Source organism: Molossus molossus, unplaced genomic scaffold, assembly GCF_014108415.1.
Source record: "Molossus molossus isolate mMolMol1 unplaced genomic scaffold, mMolMol1.p scaffold_m16_p_16, whole genome shotgun sequence".
Taxonomy (NCBI): Eukaryota; Metazoa; Chordata; class Mammalia; order Chiroptera; family Molossidae; genus Molossus; species Molossus molossus.
Genome location: NW_023425351.1, coordinates 4526719 through 4548841, shown reverse-complemented (window position 1 = coordinate 4548841; position 22123 = coordinate 4526719). Strand labels below are relative to the sequence as shown.

At 45.7% G+C, this 22123-nt stretch overlaps 1 protein-coding gene across 1 annotated transcript in view; it reads right to left on the bottom strand.

Annotated features, from left to right (window-relative positions):
- Positions 1 to 333: 333 nt before the first annotated feature.
- NECAB1 (N-terminal EF-hand calcium binding protein 1) overlaps positions 334 to 22123 on the bottom strand; it is a 72517-nt gene continuing 50727 nt past the window's right edge. Inside the window, exons 8-13 of the mRNA XM_036264456.1 lie at positions 21243 to 21319; positions 16910 to 16963; positions 9899 to 10011; positions 4961 to 5038; positions 3554 to 3645; positions 334 to 415 (exon numbers count right to left, since the gene is read on the bottom strand). Coding sequence (XP_036120349.1) covers positions 387 to 415; positions 3554 to 3645; positions 4961 to 5038; positions 9899 to 10011; positions 16910 to 16963; positions 21243 to 21319 — 443 coding nt within the window. The 3' untranslated portion in view covers positions 334 to 386. The remainder of the gene's footprint in view (positions 416 to 3553; positions 3646 to 4960; positions 5039 to 9898; positions 10012 to 16909; positions 16964 to 21242; positions 21320 to 22123) is intronic.

The following is a 22123-nucleotide window of genomic DNA, read 5'->3' as shown; positions in this document are numbered from 1 at the left end:
CCTTTACAGTTTATGACAAATCTACAAATCTATTCTATGAAGTAATATTCTCTAAGTTCACATTTTAAATATTTGCTTTATCAGTTTCTTTTTCACAATTTTGTTCCCTTAAGGATACACCTTTTTTTCACATATTAGAATTTTATAACTAAAGGGTTTTGGGTTGCAGTATAGCAAAACAGCAAATGTCAAGAATAACAGTGAACTGTAAAAACTGAGCGACATTTCACAAGGAGGAGCAAGTTACATAAGACATTAAAGAAGAGTGTACATCTCAGAGTAAATATAGCAAAAGTATAGAGTAAATAGCCATAGAGAATTTTTTATTCACATTTAAATTGACACATGGTTTGTACCTGGACCATAAAGAGAATGTGTGGAAACATCTAGTTGTTGTTCAGGATCCACCACGATGCTAAAAATAGAAAAAGTTTTTTAAATGATGACAATGCCTGCCAAGGCTAAGTAAGTTCAAGGTGCAAATCATTCGAGACCATTTCCCCCACTTCAGTCTGCATGATTACTGACCCTCCTCAGTCACTAGCTCCTAACTGTGCGCCCGGACTGCAGGCTTCCTGCGCAGGTGTGGCCGTCCGGTCTGGCACCTGCAGAGTCTAACTGACAGTTCTGTCCAATAGAGTTTGTCTTAGCAGTGAGATTATAGATGCCCTGTAGGTAAAATCATATTCTTTTAATCTACTTTTATACACCAATTTTGGCACATATTTTATAGACTTATATACCAATTTTGAAAGATTGCACAGTAACACTTTTTACTACATCTGCATTGTAAAATTGGAAAATTTTCCCCAGTGAATATAAATATCCTACAGACAAACCTGTGGGAAAGACATAAGACTGGTGGAATGCTCTGAGAAACAGACAAATGAAAAGGATAAAATTTGTTTTCAAAGCTGTTTAAATAGTACTCTTGACAGTAGGATCTTGTTTTCTTGGATCTTCTCTTTTCCATAGTCACAGGCCTTTCTCCGTTGCCAAGGGATATTCTGCTCCATAGACAAATTCTCGTCCTCTTTTTGTCTGGGTGATTGATGATGCCTATGGGTTGCTACCTCATTTGAGTGAGTTTTATGTTTCAGAGTTCATAGCAATCTATTTTGGTTTGTATTTTTATATTGGATGCTGGCTGGTTTGGTTGCTTTAATTCTTAAGCTGTATCTTAGGTAAACTACCGAGAAATCTTAATTAAAAACAATCTTATTAGACATCATAATCTGTGAGTTAACTTATAAATACCAAACTACTCATCATATATTTCTAAATGAATAGCATTTTTTTTTTCAGATTTTTATTTTGGGTCTAAATATGTGCAGCTAAAATGTTTTTAATCATTTTTAGCCTTCAGAACTATATAACACACAAAATGCAAAAAACTAGTTATTAACATATTAGAAGTCATAGGACCATTAAAACCATAAATAATATTTATAAGCTAGTTCCATGTTTTTGTCCAGGGAGATGGGTTATAAAACTTCCACTTTAAAATAGATTCAGATGCCCTATTAGTCTTGTGTGAAGTAGGTTTAAAAAATTGTGTTAGAAATCAAGCCTAACTTTTCTTTCTATTCTGGCAAATGCCAGTGGTCATGATTGAAATTAGATGTGATATGAAAATTAATGCAAAATAGGATTAGCAATTAGAAGGCATTACGTTGTGTTGAATTTGGGCTCTGAGAATAAGACATGCTCCAGTTTACACACACGGTTTTTCTACACTAGAATGCTCTGGAGAGAGGGGCAACAGAATACATGTGCTGGCAGTGCCCAGAGCGTAGGGAAGTCAGTTCAAGACGATGAAGTGGAGTTGGGCCAGAAAGCCTACCAGGTTGCTATAGATACCCCAGTCTTGCCACAGTATTTTCCTGCCTCTGCTCAGTCTCCTAATGTAAGAGGCTTTTGCTCCCAACCTTTCAAATACAGTGATACCTCGGTTCTTGAACATAATTCGTTCCAGGAGGACGGTCGAGAACCGAATTGTTCGAGAACCGAAGCAATGAAACCAATAGGAAAGCGTGACTCCACAAAGCGTGACTCTCTCTCTGCACTCACACTGATGACGCGAGCAAGGCGCGCTGGGCCGAATGAACGCCATTCGGCTCAACTCGGCTCATCTCGGAAGTTCGAGTTCCAAATATTTGTTCGGATTCCGAGACAAAAGTTTCTCGAATCTCCATTTGGTTGAAAACCGAGGTGTTCGAGAACCGAGGTATCACTGTAAAGCATTTCTCCAGGCTTTTGTTAGGCATTTTGTCCTTACCTACACACTTTCTCGCCAATCCCAGGCTTCCACCAGCATCTTGCTGGGGTTAACTCATGAAAACAGAATCTGCAAGGAAACAGTCTCTGGGTAGCTCCTGGGTCAGGTGCTTCTTTTTCCTGCCCTAGATTACTGCCCTAGCTGACCACTGTCTCTTCCCCACAGGACACACTTGTCCTTCCTGCCACGGTTATTACGAGACAATGCCACTATGCCTCTCAGGACCCTTAATGGCCCCATATTACTGTAAGAAGAAAGTCCAAACTCATGATGACCTTTTCAACTTTTCCCTTCGGGCTCCTCTCCACAGGTGCCCGACACAAGCTATCTGCCTTGGCCGGACCTTTGCACCAACTTAGCCAACCACATCGAACATGTTTAGCCTTGTTCATGTCTCCAATTTGCCCCTACCCAAGAACCCTTCTCCATTGTTTGTCCAAATTTCATCCTTACAGGTCAAACTCAAGGACCACTTCCTCCTTAAACTCTTAAAGAAGCAGTGACTGCTCTGAATCCATGTCGCACGTTGAGACTCCCACAGCAAGCCTGCATCATGCCCTGAGCTCGGCTCTTCTCTGCAGACTTGTATTTCCTACTGGACGGAGAGCGTTCTGTGGGCAGGCACCGCGTCTGTGCTCTACCTTCTCTAGCTCCCAGCAGGGGCTCGTTCGAACTGGAGCTGAGTCAGCGCGGTGCCCAGCTCATCCAACACTCAGCAGATTCTTGTTCGGACAGCCACTGAGTGGATGAGTGGATGAGCAGATGAGTGCAGTTCTGTTATCTGAAGCTTTACCTAGGCCAGATGTCTTAGACAATTTCATTTCAAATTTCTCTTTCCTTTCTCCCGTCCCCCAATTACAAGTAATATTTTAACAGCTATTATAATAAAAATATTCCTATCAATTCTAATCTCCAGTCTATGGGTCACTTATTTCTAATTTTATTTAATACACCAAATTATATTGTGGTGAAGCATTTGAATTAAAAATTGTGAATTTACTTGTACTTCAAGTTTTTTAAAATTTTGAAGGCGACCAACAGATGACTAACATTAAGTTTAATATAGCCAGAAATACAAATCGGGTCAAGTAAGGACTAAAGGCAATAGAATAAGTAGAGATGTCGTTCCTTTCCCCCACTCTTGAATTATAAGATGTATAAAGAGAGAATAAAGAGCACCACTGAGTGCCGTTCCTCCCCCTGCCCCTCTATCTTTTCAGAAGTCACGGGCAGCAGCCACAAGCACAGGGAAGCAGGCAGACCCAGGATAATTACCTGGAACGAGCATTGTAGACGTGAGCTCTGGGGTTTCCAAGAAGTCCACGTTACTTCTTTGGAATGTCTTGCTATAATTCGTCTGAAGGTGGCTGTGTAAGTAAGTGCAGGTTAAAGCTTTGCATTTCATTACAATCTTCCTAAGCAGAGCTCAGCAGAGTTCCCATTCAGGCAGGATGACAAGGTTTTGGATGACATGAATGAAGTACCTGAATACAGATGTCTCTCTATAGTTACTTAGCCTAAAAAAATAAAGGCTTAGGAACTTAACAGTTGTTATCAGAAAATTTTCTTTAAAAGATTTTTTTAAAACAGGAGGATATTAATTCTCTACAGAAGTAAAACAAAAGGAGACAGACTTTAACTTCAGCAAGAAGTTAAAATGGAAAAATAGAATACCTGGGCTGTCAGGATGTTTGAAAAATAGGCTAGCTAAGAAGAGGGTCTAGATTTTCCATCCCTGGAGAACAAGAAGAAAAACCATCTGTCTCAACGAGCAGGCCAAGAAGAGGGAAGAAGTTGCTCCAGGCTCCCGTCTGACCACAGTCCCACAGGTGACATCATGCACTCAGTGCGGTAAGACAGCCAAAGAAATAAAACTTCTCGGTGAAATATGTATCAATTAGACTTCCAGGTATGCCACTGCCGTATGAACACAAATCTGAACTTCATTGGAGAGCTATACTCTCCTGCCATCTAAAATCAACTGGAACTATTTATAGAATCTGAGAATAACAAACATTTCCTTTATCCCATTTTTCTAGTATACTATTTACTTATTAGCAACTATTTTAATTTTAACAAGTTAACTTGTTGTTTAACTTTATTGAGGAATAATAGACAAAAATATATATTCGACATATATGATGTGGTGATTTGATATACATATGCATTGTCGAATGATTAAGAGAAGTTGATTTACTTTTAATCTTTTCCAAACAATGTTTTAAATTTCCCCTTTATTTGCAGTAGAGACATTTAGAAAAGTTAGGTTGTGATGACCTTAACCATTATACAGAGTTTTGTTGTGGAATACAATCAGCACAGAGTTTAAGAAGAATTAGGAAGTAAACATTCTTCTTGTTTTTTTCTGCGTCCCAGGCGCTCCCGCCATCCTGAGACACCTGCGACCCACGTCTACGTTTCTTTTCCTGAAAACATCATTACCAAAACTATTTGTGCACCAAGAGGAAAGTGGTTTCTAATCCATGAAATAAATTTCTAAAAGAGTGCGATTTTGGAAAATAATCAAATGGGCCAGGTTTTAAGGTGAGGTGAAGAAAATGGAGTTTTCCCTACAACTCCTAGAATTCATCATGTGCCTTCCACCTCCCTGGCAAAGTACATTAAACAAATATAAATAAATGAATAAATAACATATTGAAAGAAAGCTTTATCATCACTTACCTATTCCACACACTACTATTCTCCCAGAACTCATAAATCATGTAGCGAGATTCATTTGAAAGCTTCTGTATAGAAATACTGAAATGGAAAAGATTAGGTGAAATTAACCACAGGAAAATCATGACAAGAAGAAATCATCCTAATCATCTCTGTGTGCTATGAAATTATCTTACCCATTCGCATAGGAAAGACCTGCCAGAAAACCCAAGGCTTGTCGTCGAGAACTTCAATAAATCTGACATAATTTTTAGTTTTCTGGTTTAGCATCATGAAGACTCCCTCAGTATCTTACAGACATCGCAAATATAAATAACTTTTGTGACATTTCTTTCATTCATTCATTCATTCATTCATTCATTCAAGAAGATTTATTACCTGTCGTGCCAGGGTTCAGAAGCCTGAGTGCAGGCCGCTGCCGGGCCTGCGTGTGGCTCTTGGGAGGGTCCTATCACCCTCCACCGCACTTGCCAAATTCGTGGTCTTGCCACTCTCCCTGACTGACAGCTTTTGTTTGGGGTCCTGCCCGAGTCACTGCTGCTGAGTCTGGTGTCCAGCACCTGGGGTCCTTTCCTCCTTTCTCTGATGCACACACACTCACTTCTCAACTTTCTTTTTTTTTTTTTTTTTTTTTTTTATCCTCACCCGAGGATATTTTTTCCATTTTTGGTACAGATAGAATGGGAGGGAGAGAGAGGAAGGGAGAGAGAGTGAGAAACATCGACGTGAAGGGACACATCGAGTGGCTGCCACCCGCACGACCAACCAGGGCCGGGGACAAACTGCAACCAAGGTACATGCCCTTAGCGGGAACCGAACCCGGGTCTCTCCAGACCGCAGGCCGACGCTCTAACCGCTGAGCCAAACCGGCCAGGGCTCACTTCTCAACTTTCTATCCAGTCAAGTGTGAGAGTCCACATTCTGGCTGTGATTGCAGTTTTTAAAAACTGCTTTTCCTATTCAGGGAAGACAGATTTGTTTCTTTCAGCACCAGCCCAAGTGCCTAAAAGCCCATATGACATATTTTAGAGGAGTAAGGCGAGGGGGTGGCAGAAGAGACAAGATGAAGTGAAGACTGGATTTAACCTGGTAGCCCTGAGGAGCCACTGAGGATTCAAACCGGGAGTGTCAGGTTAGAGCTGTGCTGAAACAATCCTCTGCTGGCGGACTGGGTGTCCATGGGGAGCTGTCACAAGAAGCAGGAAGAAAGCCAGACACGCAGGGCAGCTTAGGTGAGAGATGACAAAGTCTAAATTCAGGTAGAAAAAGAGGAGGGATGGATTCACAAACTTCGGAGTAGGAGACAAATACAAAGGTGTCTTTTAAAAAGTAATTGTGCAAGTCTAGCTTATTCTGCCTAATGTTTCACAAATATTCAGATTAGAAATCAAAATGAGAGGTTAGAAACACAAGAATATTGATTTTCTAGAGAATAAAGAACATACTCATGTACTAGTCAAGCTAAATGTAGATTTAGGATTTCCTAAGTGTGACCAGCAGGTGGTGGTAACTACACACACATTTTAATACTTTTTTGTTTAGTTGCTGCCTGTAACTAGTGGTGATTTGATATAGACTTGTTTTCATAGAGTTGGTTAGTTTTTTCATCTAGTCTACTACATAAGGGAGGCTGTAGCAAATATTGTTATTAGCTCAATATCAAACTTTTGGGGGAAAGGTTTATAATAGAATCAAATGAATAAATAGAAATTGAACATATTCTAATCCCAGGAGTTGATGGATGGGTCTATTGGGGGTTCGGGGGAGGGTGTCTTGAAGTCCCAAAAATGAACTACACATTAATGTATACATCTATTTTTTTTCCTGGGAAGAGAATCCATAGCTATCATCATAGTCTCAATGGGTCTGTTATCTTCAAATGTAACCTGACAATATAGTGGAGACATTTTCATCCTTGACTGTTTTTTTAGGATAAAGTTTAAAATACTCAGCCTAGCACTTCATGATCTGCCTTCCACAAATGAATTACTTAGTAAATATTAAATCACATATCCTCTACCTAAACCTTCCAATTTTCCAGACTACCTGTAAGACTGTAAGAAATGCACAAAATTTCAGCCCAGTTCTTGAGCTTCTGAAGGACTCATGCAGATCCGTGGTGTGATGAGGGACTGGTCCGAAGTGGGGCCCAATCACTTTTTAGCTTTGTTACCTTGGGCCCATTGTTTTTTTAAATATATGTTTTTATTGATTTTTTTAGAGAGCGAGGAAGGGAGAGAGAGATAGAAACATCAATGTGATCTCAAAACAGAGATCGGTTGCCTCCTGCACGCCCCCGACTGGGGACTGAGACCACAGCCCAGGCATCCGCAACCCGGGCATGTGCCCTGACCGGGAATCGAACCAGGACCTCTCAGTCCATGGGACAATGCTTAGTCCATTGAGCCACACCAGCCGGGCACCTAGGGCTCCTTGTTTAACCTGAGTTTCCTCATCCGCAGAATAGTGTTGATAATAGTTCAATGGGATTACGTGAGGTGTTGCATGTAGAACCCCAGGACTTGGCATAGGTGTGAGACGGTGTCTAACCGACTGCTAACTCAGTAGCTATAAAACCCAGCACTTTCACTGGGTGAGTCATTACGAAAGCCAAGCCTTCGTTGGGTGTCAAAGCCAAAAAGCATGACAAAGTTAAAGGAACAGAGGAAGGAAATTTGAGGGACACAAGCATATCTGTGAAAGTATGAGAAGCAGCAAAACAATATGATGGGAATAGTGATTATATTCATATATAGGTGGGGCAAAAGCAGGTTCACAGGTGTTCACATGGAAAAGAATACAACAATTAATAATAATACAAGAATAAACTGTTCTGCATACAAACAACTGTAAACCTACTTCTGCCCACTCTGTACATCTAATGGGGAAAACCACGGAGAGGTATGCTCTGTTCCAGGCCCTGGCCACGCATCTTTCATGGATGAAGTCATTCTGTCTTCTCAGTCACTCTTGGGGTCACGCAGCAGACATGTGACCCCAGCTGTCACCCCCTTCCTAACAGAACCCTGCTTTGTTCAGCAGGGACACATCCAGTGCCCGGTCACAGCTGGGCTGAGGCCGTCCTCACGACCTCACTCCTTTCTGCTGGACACTGGCTTCCGAGCATCCCGTAGCCGGGAATGACCGTGTGTCTGGAGCTGGGCCAACGAGGCACCAGGGACCTGCTGACACAGGTGCTCCGGGGCAATGTCTGCAACCTTAGCTCAGACAGGAGGGGGGCTGTTCCCTCTGCCTTCATGGCCTCAGCCCTGATCAGAGGGCGGAGCTGAGTGACTGACCAGCGCAGGTCTTCCCTCAAAGGGACACGGGGCATTTTCAGTTAAGGCTGAAACCACCAGAGCGATGACATGTAAGGACGCTGCTGCTGGGGACTATAACACAGAAGCAGGACTGGCACTGAAACAGCAAGAATAGTAATCGTGAGTAATTTCTAGATCCATTTCTGTCAGCAGCGGCCCAGGCCGAGGGCCTGAGAGATGGGCTTTCCATCTGCAGACAGCAGAGTGGGGTGCTGCCCGCGGACACACCCTGTCCTCCTCCAAGCAGTCGCACTTCCGGGGACACCTCCCGCTCACTGGATGACGTTCTTAGGCTAAGCTGACCCAGGCTGCAGTCACCGAGCTCTGGGACACCCTGCATGTCCCCGGCAGGACGCCGACGTCTAGCAGAGAGGATGTGGCTCAGGAACAGCTGGGTTAGAGAACCAGCTGAAGGCACCTGGCTCATCACTGACCTGCCTGCCTCCCTCCTGCTTCCTCCTTTCCCCGGTGCCCTTCACTAATTCATCCTGAGCTCCCCAATGCATCCCCAGGGGCACAGGGGGATTCTCAATAGTGTCCCCCCTTACCGCAGACACCCCCACTTACCGCAGACACACACTCCTTACCGCAGACACGCCTCCTTACTGCAGACACGCCCCCTTACCGCAGACACCGCCCTTACCGCAGACACCCCCACTTACCGCAGACACCCCCACTTACCGCAGACACCCCCCTACCGCAGACACGCCTCCTTACTGCAGACACGCCCCCTTACCTCAGACACCCCCCCTTACCGCAGACACGCTCCCTTACCGCAGACACCCCCACTTACCGCAGACACCCCCCTACCGCAGACACCCCCCTACCGCAGACACCCCCCTACCGCAGACACCCCCACTTACCGCAGACACCCCTTACCGCAGACACCCCTCTTACCGCAGACACGCCCCCTTACCGCAGACACCCCCACTTACTGCAGACACCCCCACTTACCGCAGACACCGCCCCCCTACCGCAGACACCGCCCCTTACTGCAGACACCCCCCCTTACCGCAGACACCCCCACTTACCGCAGACACCCCTCTTACCGCAGACACCCCTCTTACCGCAGACACGCCCCCTTACCGCAGACACCCCCACTTACTGCAGACACCCCCACTTACCGCAGACACCGCCCCCCTACCGCAGACACCGCCCCTTACCGCAGACACCCCCACTTACCGCAGACACCCCTACTTACCGCAGACACCCCCCTACCGCAGACACCTCCCCTTACCGCAGACACCCCACTTAATGTAAACACCCCCATTACCGCAGACACCCCCACTTACCGCAGACACCGCCCTTACCGCAGACACCCCCACTTACTGCAGACACCCCTACTTACCGCAGACACCCCCCTACCGCAGACACTCCCCTACCGCAGACACCCCCCCTTACCGCAGACACCCCCACTTACCGCAGACACCCCTACTTACCGCAGACACCCCCCTACCGCAGACACCTCCCCTTACCGCAGACACCCCACTTAATGTAAACACCCCCCTTACCGCAGACACCCCCCTTACCGCAGACACCCCCACTTACTGTGAAATACCCCTTACCGCAGACACCCCCACTTACCGTAAACACCCCCCTTACCGCAGACACCCCCACTTACCGCAGACACCCGCTCTGGGCGGCCGCACTCTCCACGTAGACCTTCAGAGCCACCTGGAACCCGGCCGAGTCGTCCGCGTTCACGGTCAGCTGCCGCTGCACCAGCAGGACCTGCTGCGGGGACAGGACATCACTGAGCGACTCTGGGGCCCTCCCCTCCTCAAGATCAGAGAACTCTCCTGTGAAACCGTGACCACCTGAAGTGCCGGGACCCGTCCAAGTAACCGCATGACCGCCTAACACCGGCAGGATCTTTTTCTTGCCTCTAGTAACACACGCTAAAGAAAGTGTCCTTCTTGGTGACATGTTTTATTTTTAAAAGCAGTGGTTCTCCTGCCCCGGCTGGGTGGCTCAGTTGGTTGGAGCGTTGTCCCATACACCGAAAAGAAGGTTTTGGGTTTGATTCCCCGTCAGGGCACATACTGGTGTGTGGAAGGTGACCAACTGATGTTTCTCACACCAATGTTTCTCTCTTTCTCTTCCTTCTCTTTCTAAAAATCAGTACACATATCCTCAGGTGAGGATTTGAAAAACAAAAAACAAAAAAGTAGTGGTTCTTCCTCAGAATCACTGTGAGGTCTTAAAACTGCATTTCTATCAGAACCTCAGGGAGCGGCCCAGAGTGACGGCTGAGTGTCGGGGTTGGTGGGACAGGGCACAGCCCCAGCTTCTCCTGTATTACTGTGTGATATTCGACATATTGTGAATAGCATTACAAACAATCTAATTCCAAAATGCCACGTGTTCATCAGTGCATTTCCTAAGGTAGGCACACTGACCAACACTGGTCACATAAACATACTCACTTCCTGCAAGAGCCCTGCTCAAAGCCTCGGCCTCAGATGGAGCCTATCTCACGGGTCACACTGGGTGCCAGCAGCTTCTTGTAACAAATCTCATCACCACCAAAGCACCTGCTGTGAAGACTTTCCTCCTTCTGTGCCTGTGGCCTTCTCATGACACTTGATCTCAAGATCAATCCTTTCCTCACCAAGGTTGGGCGTGAATCGCGAAAGCTGATGCACCTTCCGTCCGCTTCTGGGCACGGGCGACAGAGCATCCCTGGCAGGAAGCCCAGTGCTGACTTCCCAGCACTAGAACATGAAATCCGATGCTGCTACCACTTTGAGGCAAGACCTTCAAAAAAGATGTGACACGTCTCGCCTCCTTTTTGTTGGCTGGATGGAGATCTGCCTCGAGCGTGGCCACAGCTGGAGGGGCCTGTGTCCAGGGCTCCGTGAGGACCGTGTGCTGGGAAAGGTGGAGTCGTTTCCATAGCAGCCACCTTAATGAGCTCAGTAATTTTAACTGAGCTTTGTTTTAATTTCCCTTCAGGCTCAGGGATCTAGTGTCCATAGATCAAGTCTGTAACTATCTCCTAAGGCTGTTAATGAACATTCCGCTTACAGTATGGTGCTCCCAGGACCTGGCTGTAATGTCAATAACTAAGAGTTCAAGTTCATCTCTGCCACACTCGTGTGGACATACTCTTGTGACAGAAGTCTGCAGGAACTTCTTAGTCAGATATGTGATTAACAATGACTCAGATGATCCTCATGGGCTGTCCCACTGGTGGATATACCCCCTCTTCCATCATAATTCTTTTAGTCTGAAGGTAATTATTTGTGACCCCGTGGGGTACATTGCAAATATAACTGGAGTCCTTCACCCTGCACCCATGCCCTATGAAATGTGAGTTTTCAGTTTCTTCTGTCAAGACCTGGGTTCTGCACCGTCCCTGGGGTCTGGACTGGCCTTCTGACTTGCTTTTGCCCACAGAACGTGGAGACAGTGACTGTGCTGCTTCCATGTCAGTCCCCAGGGATCTTGGAGGTCTGCAGGCTCACTCTTGGATCCCGGAGATGTCGTGTGAACAAAACCTGTGTGAACTGGGCTCAGCGGGGTTTTCACGTCAAGGGTCAGACAGGACCCAGTTTAGGCTTCACATGCTGTACATTTCTCATCACAACCGGGCACGTCTCCTGCTTCGTGTAAGATCAGCCATAGGCAATGAATAAGCGAAGGGGTGTGTCAGCGTTCTAATATCACTTTATAGAGGAAAACGGGCAGTGGGCTTCTGGCTGGAGGATTCGAGATGACCTACAACAGAGCTGGGGCCCCAGACACGTGAGAAAGCCCAGCCGGGACCAGCAGAGCGAACCACACTCCGCAAAGAGGCCAGCTGAGACCATGACACCACCCAGGTGACCCCACCCTAAGGTGCCTACCTGCAGACTGTGGCTTAAACCACTCAACTTTGGGTGGTTTAAAGGCTAATTGATTCGTTCACTTATATACACAGATGTGAATCTGATTTGGCAAAATGAAATTTACTTTGCAACCCAAATAAGGCAGGCTTCCCTCCCCTTTCCTCAGACATGCGCACAAACAAGTCCATTTGAGGCCCGGACCATCTGCGCCGTGTCATGACTATCGCAGCGAGTAGAGCTTTTGGAATCTTGGGTAATTTCAGGCGACTTCCCGAAGTCCACAGACAGTCTTCACATCATCGGTGCCGGCCAGGCAGGCTGGACACTGCAGTGCGGGAGCCGTGGAGACATCTAATGCTAAACATACAGCCAGAGACCCGACTGAGGTCAGACGCCGGTGTGGACGGCCTGCCCCAGCACCCTTTCGGGGCAGAACAGAACAGGGCTGCATTCTTTTCTTGGGCTGAAAAGTGGGAATTAGGAAGGATTAATCCAAGTTTACAGACTGGTACTTGCCAGTGCCATTAGGTTGTAGTTGCATCTGCCTTTGATTTCTTTTTTTTTTTTTTTTTTATCCTCACCAGAGGACATTTTTCCATTTTTTGTTCAGATAGAGTGGGAGGGAGAGAGAGGAACGGAGAGAGAGAAACATCGACCTGAAAGGGACACATCGAGTGGCTGCCACCCACACGACCAACCAGGGCCGGGGACAAACTGCAACCGAGGTACATGCCCTTAGCGGGAACTGAACCCGGGTCCCTCCGGACCGCAGGCTGACGCTCTAACCGCTGAGCCAAACTGGCCAGGGCAGATTTCTTGTTTTCTTTTTAAAAATGTCAATAAATGGTAACTTTTTAAATGTCTGAAGACAGACAAATGTTTTAAATACAATGAATTTGTTTCCTGTCAGCTGGCTCTACTTGCTATATTTGCAAGGGTGTTCCAAGCATGCCCAGAAACACTGCAGCCCTTCCTGGGCACTCCGTTCAGGCGCTGAACTGTTACCGCAAAGCAAGCCAGTATTTTGATAGCCCCTGACATATGAGTTGGCAACAGTCCTCAAAACACCTAAGATTGCCCGGCAGGATTGATATACTTCACAAACATTATTCACAGGTTTGATAAGGAAACGGGCAAAAATAGATTACATTTGTAAACTATTGTATGGTAAGCTAGTCTAGTGTATCCAACAATAATGTGCTCAAGAAAAGTTAGAGATTTTAAAAAGCACCTGAATGTTATCAAACCTTGTTTAAAATTATATTGACTTTTTAAAAACTCCTTTTGAATGCAGAGAATGTCTGGAGCATGGTCATCACTGCAACAGTTGTTGGAGAAGAAGAGCCCCAGGGGCTCACAAGGGCAAAGGGTTTGGGCGGGGCCGTCCTCTTGGCCAGACCCAGATTCACGGTCTGGTTTGAGCAACGTCCTTAAAAAAATCATACTGACCTTCCAGAGATTCACCCTCACTGCGTAGCACTTGGACCTGACTGCAAGAAGGCTCTAAATTGAAGTTGTGGTCTAGGGTTTATTTGGATCTTGATTTATCCCCGATGCACATTATCTCCCATTTTATTGCAGACAGAATGAAACTGAATTCCTAAGGCTGCTGTTTTGTGACATGCTTATTGCAGATCGTCTGGAACATTTCAGTGTCCTGCATAGCACCTTGGTGTTCTTCCAGTGCAAGGTTAGAATGACGGTGTTGTGAGAGAGATGCAGATGCTGTTTTTAAAGACATCCACATATTCTTCCTGGTGGCATGTTACACGTTCTGTGGTTCTGGAAGCATTTCCTGACCTCCTGCAGGACATGGCGCTCCCTGCCGTGCACTGAACAATCTTCTCTTTATTGCAGACCCTGAATGGCTTGCTTTCCTTCCAGTCTGTCTCCCAGCCTTAATGTCCACCACTTTATGTTCCATCTGCCCTCGGGGCCTGGCACATCATCGGTGATCAAGTTATTTGTAGAACAAACAAATAAAGATGTTTTTGCTTTTGGCCATTGACTATACTTAAGATTCCTTTAATATATTTTATTTAAACACTAGTCATCCAGACAAGGGTCTGAAAGGTCCTGAGAACCCCAGAGGGCTCATGATCGCAGGTGCTCTTTATCTGTCCGTCACCTCACCTCTTCCTATCTTTTTCTCTTACAAGAGCAGGGGTTGTTCGTTGAAAAGAACTGGCTTCACTTTGACTAGCTATGTGGCCTTGAACAAGTCACTTAACCTTTGTCACCTTCTGTCTTCTGATACATAAAATGGGAACAAAGGCAATTCTATCACAGACTTTTAGGGAGGATTAAATGTGTACGAAAAGACTGCCCATGAAGACACTTCAACAAACATTTCTTACTCCAGGCTGAGGGAAAAACACGCACTTAGAAAAAGAAATTGTATCATTATGTAACAGCTCATGTCCCAGAAAACGAGGTAAGGCAGTGGCTGGGGTTCAGGACTTCCTCTGTGATTACATACATTTACCTATAATCTGCACCGCTCTGGGCCAGCTCACAACCTCCCTGCAAGAGCAGCCCACCCCCGGTGCCAGGAGGTGCCCCCAGAGCTCGCGGTATCTAGTGGCAAGGGGCACAGGTCCCCTACAGGCCTGCTGGGCTTCAGCCTTAGTGTTCCCAGCTTCCCGCCTGTAACCCGGCTGTAACGGGCTAATGATAGCACGGCCTTATAAGGCTACTGTGCGCACGACATGAGTTATATACCTGCGTGCTGGGCACCACACTTGACACAGAGCAAAGGCTGAAAGATTATCTTTTAAAAAACAAGGTATCTAATAAAGAGTAGTCTCTGTTTCCTGGTGTGGGAAAGGAAAAACTCAATTGAGTCTCCACTCAATGACTTCTAAAACTGGTTTTGGTCACTAGGACTCATGCTCACGGAGCACACAGCGACATGCAGGGATGAACTCTGGCCGTGAATCAGCGGAGAACTGTCCGCTCCTTCTGAACACAGCTCACAGGAATGGGCAGATGCATGTACTACCACTGGCAAAATGTACAGCTTCTCATGACAAACGCCTGAGCAGTGTTTCTGAAAAGAACAAGCCAGTTCAGACTATCGCTATATGTGTACTCCCACAGAGCATGCTCATTTTACCTTTACACCTGGTTGAAGCAGTTTAGAAATATCCTTTCCTGCCTTCAATATTAATTCAGGAGCACCTGGCCCCATCCCGTTTCTTAAGTACTTTTATGCACCATTGAATCAGCAATACTGTGTGGGTTTAGAGATCTTTAAAATTGACCTTGGCCTCTCTTTTCTCTCGGGAACCAGAGAATAAAACAATCTGTCACCTTTCATGAACAATCCTTAGAAAAGTTGTCCCCCGCAGCTAGTGAGAGAGAACAGTCTGCATTAGGAATTATTTAACAATAGACCATTGTCTCTCCAGCATTAAACAACTTATGTTCATTTTCTTTTTTTAAATGCTTTTATTGATTTTTTTTTTTCCAGAGAGAGAAAGAGAGAAGGGAGAGGGAGAGAGAGATAGAAATGTTGATTAGAGAGAAGCATCAACATTGATCAGCTGCCTCCTGCATGCTGGTACTGGGGACCGAGCCCGAAACCCAGGCACATGCCTTGACCTGGAATAGAACAAATGACCTCTTGGTGCACAGGTTGACACTCAGCCAGTGAGCCGCACCAACCAGGTTATGTTCAGATTCTTGCCTGGAGTATAGTTTTTCCTACATTCGAATCTAAGAAGTGATACAGATGCAAGATATCAAGGTCACTGTCCTGCACCTTCCCCCCAAAACCTGCCACTCTAAAGTTCTGGGTGCCTGATTAGGGAACACAGACCACACCCCTGTCTCGGAGGAATAATAACACACTAAATATGTAGCAAAAATATAGCTTATACCCAGGGAACGTGTCCCTGTCTATAGGAGTCTAGTAACAGCCACTGTCACACTTCACTGAGAAACCCCTCTCTGAAGACCCCGTTGTGCCATGAGCTGGGACAGATGGACAGGACCGGACACAGTGAGGCTCAGCCTCTATCAGGCAGGCAATGCCTGCAGAGTAAGTGCGGAGATGAAAAGTATTTCCTATCTTTGTTTCATATAAATGTGACTAACAGACAAGATTGATACATTTAAAATATTAAAAATAAGTGATTTTCTGTAGGCACCCAAGATTTTAACATCCAAATTTCTACTAAATGTAAAGGCAAACATCCAATTTTCCAAAACAGAATGTACTATAAATATTTGCCTGAAAATAAAGTAAAATTACAAAGATTGGTGTGTGCTGCTTTTCAGTTAATTTAGTCATTGATTCCTTTTGTTGCATGTCATGTGTCTATTAGCATCATTTTGTCCAGTTTCTTTCAATCTCCACACACTCTGGATGTGCAGAAATGCTCTCTTTTCTCTAAAGATCAGTTTTTTCTTTGAAAATGGTTTCTGGGTGTCTACGCTGCGCTGGTCCTGGCTACACGCTGGAAACACACTGCATGGGACCAAGTCCCAGCCCAGGTTCCTGAAATGTCTGTGATGCTGTCCGAGCGCTGCCTTCTCCACCAGTCACTTCCATTCCATTACTCAGTGACTCACTGATGTACACATGCACAGAATTTTCTTTCTGCATGTATATTACATGCCAGGCCTTTCACAAAAACCCACGAAGTAGGCATTATCCACAAATCACAATTTAGAAAGTACTTTCTAGATACAAAAAAATGAAATACGCCATGGAGTATACTTTTTCAAATTTACACCAACATGGTAACTAATTATTGCCAAAGTACATATTTTGCAACTTGACCTAGGAAATTACTTACAGATTTACTGTTGCCATCAATAACTTCTTCTTCCAGAGGTTCAAGTCTGAGGTCCTTCAGTTAGAGGAAGAAATGGGCAGGGGGAGAAATTAGTTAGTTAAAAGAAACACCATATATTTGAATGTCAGCTTTCTGTATGGCTCCTATTGAACCTAAAGAACCATATTATCTAGAAAGAAATAAAATATTTCTTATTTTTTAAATTAGGCTGTTCCAATGAAGATTCTCACCCACTGTATCAGTTATAAGGGGCCATTTCAAATGTGGTCAATCAGTTATTACTAAAGTTTACTGATGCCATTAAAAGAGCAAAGTGGAGAGAAGATTCCTTAAGCGAAGAGGAGTGCTAACTCCTTTTCATCCTCCAATATCACATTCTTAGGGCCACCTCTCCATATCACCCCCTTTAAGTATCCACCCGCCATTTCTACTTTCTCTCACACCACATTTCACTCTGAAATTTCCTGCTTCATTGGTTTATTTACTTGGGTTTTGTCTGTCTCTCTAGAGACCAAAGGTCTTACCTTTGCTCACTGCTGGCCTCCCACCGTCATAAAGTAACATTCAATAAATGTTAGTTGAATAATGAACGGCTAAATGAACATCTCATCTAAACCATAGCTCTTCTATGAAGGCAACTTATGTAATGTATACAAATGTGAATCCAATTTTAAAAAGTGCCCTGAGATAGTAACTGTAGCAACAGTGACCTCTTTCCCCAACACCAACTTGGAACACTTTTTGGTTCTACTTTCTTGAATCTTAGGTAAGAAAAACTTAAAGCAAGTAGAATGTGTGTTACATCCTCAAGTGGGGATGTCCTGTGATCTGATGAGACACTTAGGACTTCAGGAACAATGAAGAGGGTTTTGTTTTGTTTTGTTTTGTTAAACATTAAATATGTTCTCTGTAGAGTTCAAGCAAAACATGAAAGATGATCTCAGTGTGTTTCTGTAAATGTGCATAGAGGCTAAAATACAGAGAAAGAATGCCTGAGAAAATTTGTAGAAATTCCACTTTCTCCTTTCCTATGAATGATACTGGACTTAGTTTACAGGCAGGAAAGAGTTACCATAAATACTTGGCTGAACCCTGGCCAGTTTGGTTCTGCCATTAGAGCATCAGCCCAAGAACCGAAGGGTCTCAGGGTTTGCTACCTGGTCAAGGGCATGCATCTGGGTTGCAGGTTCAATTCCTGGCCCTGGTTGGGTTGTGCAGGGTGGGGCAACCAATCGACGTATCTCTCTCACATCAATGTATCTCTCTCCCCTCCCTCTCTTCCACTTTATCCAAAAATTAGTGGGAAAATGTCCTTGGATAAGGATGAACAAAATAAATAAATAAAATAAATACTTGGTGGAGAAACAAGGTAACATGTGTTTTCTGGTTGGTACATTTGCTTTTATGGGGAGAGAAACCCCGTGCTGACCATGGCCGGGGACGAATGTGCACCTGGCAAGACAGGACGTGCACCTGGCTGCTGCCTGGCGACTGGGCAGCTTTTCTCTAAGGCCCCAATTCCGCCCAGCGCAGAAGGAGTTACAGAAGAGAGCGAGTCTCTCCATTCGTGAAGAGGCCGCGCTGAGCCGCACACGGCGGGGACCTGCTCTGACCCCTGCATTGCGCGTCCAGCAAGCCTCAGACCCTGGCCTCAAAACGAAAGCCTTTCATGGGAAGGGAGAAAATAGTCAAGGGAAAAAGGAGACACAACAGTGCTTTGGTTTAAAGTTGGGAAAAAAGCTATGATCTAAGTTTGAACTATTCTTTGAAAAATAACTATATACATGTAAGACACTAAATAAAGACAGGTTTGCTAAAAAAAAAAAAAAAAAAAAAAAAAAAACTATTTCAAAAAGAGGTGCTTGTGTTCTTCAAATGAGTCTAAAATTATTTAACAGTTGAGACCAGGTGTTTGAGTAAGTACTGGTTTTCAAGCAGGGTTCATGGGTTTTCAGACCTTCCACCACTGGAAAAGAAATTTTCACAGCCACTCTTTCCATGAATCTCTTCAGCCTCAGCTCACACGTCGGTTACTGAAACTGGAAAGCAGGAACGCTGGCGCAAGCTCTCAGTTTAGGTTATGAGGTCACCAGAATGTGGTCGTTGTAAAGTGACAGATGACAGCATGGGGGCCGAGGGGCTGCCATGCTCCAAGGTCGTGTCTCCTGGACCCCGTCAGAGGCCTCACCATGCAGGGACTGGAGGTTTCATCTTTGTGGGGATGACTCAACTTCTCACCTATGAGTGTCTGAGTATTTCTGCCCAAGCCTCCTGTTGTACCTTGACATGAACACATCAAATAAACCAGTTCAGCTTCTCACCCAGCACCCCTCTGTTCTCTCCCTTTTCTGTTAACGGCCATTGTCTCAGACATCTAGGCTCACATCCTCAGATTCTTTCTCTACCGCACCCGTCAGTGGTCCTACTGTCATTTTCCTGTCAGTCTCTCAGTCCAGGCCCATCTCTGCTGAGCCCGTGGGCTCAGGTCTGCGACCTGATCTTCACACCAGCCAGCTCGGGTGGCTCTCACTTTGAATTTTCTTGTTTGAATCCATTTCGTACTCCTGCCATTCAATTTTCTATCTAATGGAGTTTTGATGGTCACTTACCTGTTGAAAAATAATAAATGCCTCCTCTCATCTCCAAGACTAAGTCCAGTCCCGCAGTCTGCTCTGCAAGGCCCGCTGCACTGTGGCCACATCCTTCCCCACGATCTTACTTTCTGCCCCACCCTGAATGGAAGCCTCGCGGGCTGGCCTGCTTAACCACGGGCATGCCAGTGCCTCACTGAGTACCCTCTCTAGCCGCTCAGTTTACTACATTTTTATTTCTCATAGTAAATATTTGCTTGTTCATAATGTGTTAGCTGACCAGCATTGGCTCCAGTTTTAATGACCACCAGTGTTCCCGTCACTGAACCCTCTCTTCTCATTTCAGTGCCGTCTTGGGATGGCTGGTCAGGCTCTGCTCTCCCTGCCCGAGGCCAGCATGTGGTCCTCGCGAGACCTCCACATTCTCCCTCCTGCAAAGCGGAATCTTCAACAGGCTGTGTATGGTCGGGACTCGTTTATTCCAGGGGAGGCCACCTGAGAGGCCGTCCGGCATTTCTTGCTTACCTAGAGCTTTCAAGTTATTTTGTCTCCCGACTTTTCCTGAATCCAGGTCTCCTGACTATGTTGATTCTGCGAATACACCCATACCCTTCCAGAAAATTCTATGTTTGGTTAAAGAGTCGATTTTAGTTGTTTGCAATAAAAATTCCTAGTTGGCATCATTTTTAAGGCCCAGCTCAAGCCCTCCCTGCCACATGGGGTCCTTCCTAAGCACCAGGCTTGCAGTAATCATTCCCTCAGGGGAGCCCCAGAGACTCAGCACGGCTCCCTCCTCTGGGACGTCTTGGGCCCTCAGCAAGTATTTACTGACCACTAACCGTGAGCTTGGTTCTGCAGTAACGTGCTGTTTAGGGGTGTGGGCTACAGCTTTTACAAGTAGACGGTGGGTTCTTCCAAGGCAGTGATTCTGTTCCGTGCTGGGCGCTGGGCATGCACAGAAACCCGTGTTCTCAATGATTGACCAAGGCCACCTTCCATCAAAGCTCTTTAAGGGGAATATCACTACAATATCAGGACTACCTGATGAATTAGGCAATGAAAACACAGCACACAGTTCTGAAGAACTCATTTTCATATCCTAACTTGCTGGCTAACTGGATAGTATTTTGTTTTTTTAAAATAATTTTTCTTTATTGATTTTAGAGAGAATCTAAGGGAGAGGGAGAGAGAGATGAAAACATTGATGAGAGAGAACATCGATTGGCCACCTCCTACATGCCCTCCACTAGGAATCGGGCCCACAACCTGGGCATGTGTCCTGACCGGGAATCAAACTGGTGACCTCTTGGTGCAGGGTCAATGCTCAACCACTGAGCCACACCAGCCGGGCTAACCAGGTAGTTTTAATGGCAAAAATCATCACCTACAGGCTAATTTGGAAGTTGAGTATGCAGTCTTATCTTCAGTACATGGCACAGCCATTCTCTGAGTCACTGAATGTCTTCAGGAGATCACCGGTTCACCCGAGGTGCCAGCACGGAGCACATTGCTGGCCACATCGCTGATGACCCAGGGGTCACAGTGCAGGTTATAAACTCTCATTCTTACAGCCTAAATACAACTTGGGGTGGGGCAGGAGGTGCGTGAGAATTAACATGAGCTTCTACACTAAAGAACTCGCAGCATCCCTGGGATGCAGCCATGGATACGGGCAACGGGAAAAAACGCGTCCGAATCTAATAAAAGGTGAGAAGCAGAAGCGAAGAAAAGGGGGCACCCACCTTTCTTTCCAACCTGTCGATCAGTTTCTGGAGTCTGTTTATCTGGGTCATCCACTGATTGTCTTCTTCTAGCAAGCCTGCGGGAAGGCCAGGAGACAGTGTGAGCTCCAGGCAGTAGGAGAAGCATCTCGCAGCTCCCTCTGCCTGGGGGAGGGCCGTGTCGCTGGCCGACTTACTGGCTCCCAGAGACCGTGTGCGGGCTTCGCTTCATTTCACAGGTCTGTGTGTGTCTGGCCTCTGGGAGTCAAGGAGCAGATCCTGCTGAAGCAGGTTTACCTCCCCATGAGCGGGTTGGTTTTTCCTTTGAAAGAAGGAAAGCACTAACCAATCATTTTAAACTCACTGCTGGGGCAACAGCAGGAGCCAGGGAGATCACAGCCCTGGTCACAGCAAGGCAGAGACTGCTCCAGACAAAGAAGAATGAAGGTAAGGTAGCTGCTGTCCCCTTTGCTGGGGATGAACCTGAGGGAACCTGAACACACCTGTAGTCATGACAGCGCCTAAGCCTGCAGACTCTAGAGCCTGCTCATCAGGCCAATTACTTGACTCCTCGGGCCTCAGTTCTCTTATTTTGAAGATGGGAATAATACTGTCACCAGCCTCACAGCAATGGTGAGGATGAGATTCACGTTTATATGTGTGTACACATGTACGCGCACTTCTGTATGTAGTGTATGTATGTGCATGCACACACATCTGTATGTAGTGCATGCATGTACACGAACATGCACATTTGTATGCAGTGTATGTATGTGCACACACATTTGTACATCATGTATGTATGCAAACACATCTCTATGCAGTGTGTGTACATGCACACACAAATGTATGCCATGTGTGTATGTATGCACATGCATCTGTATGGAGTGTATGTACGTGCA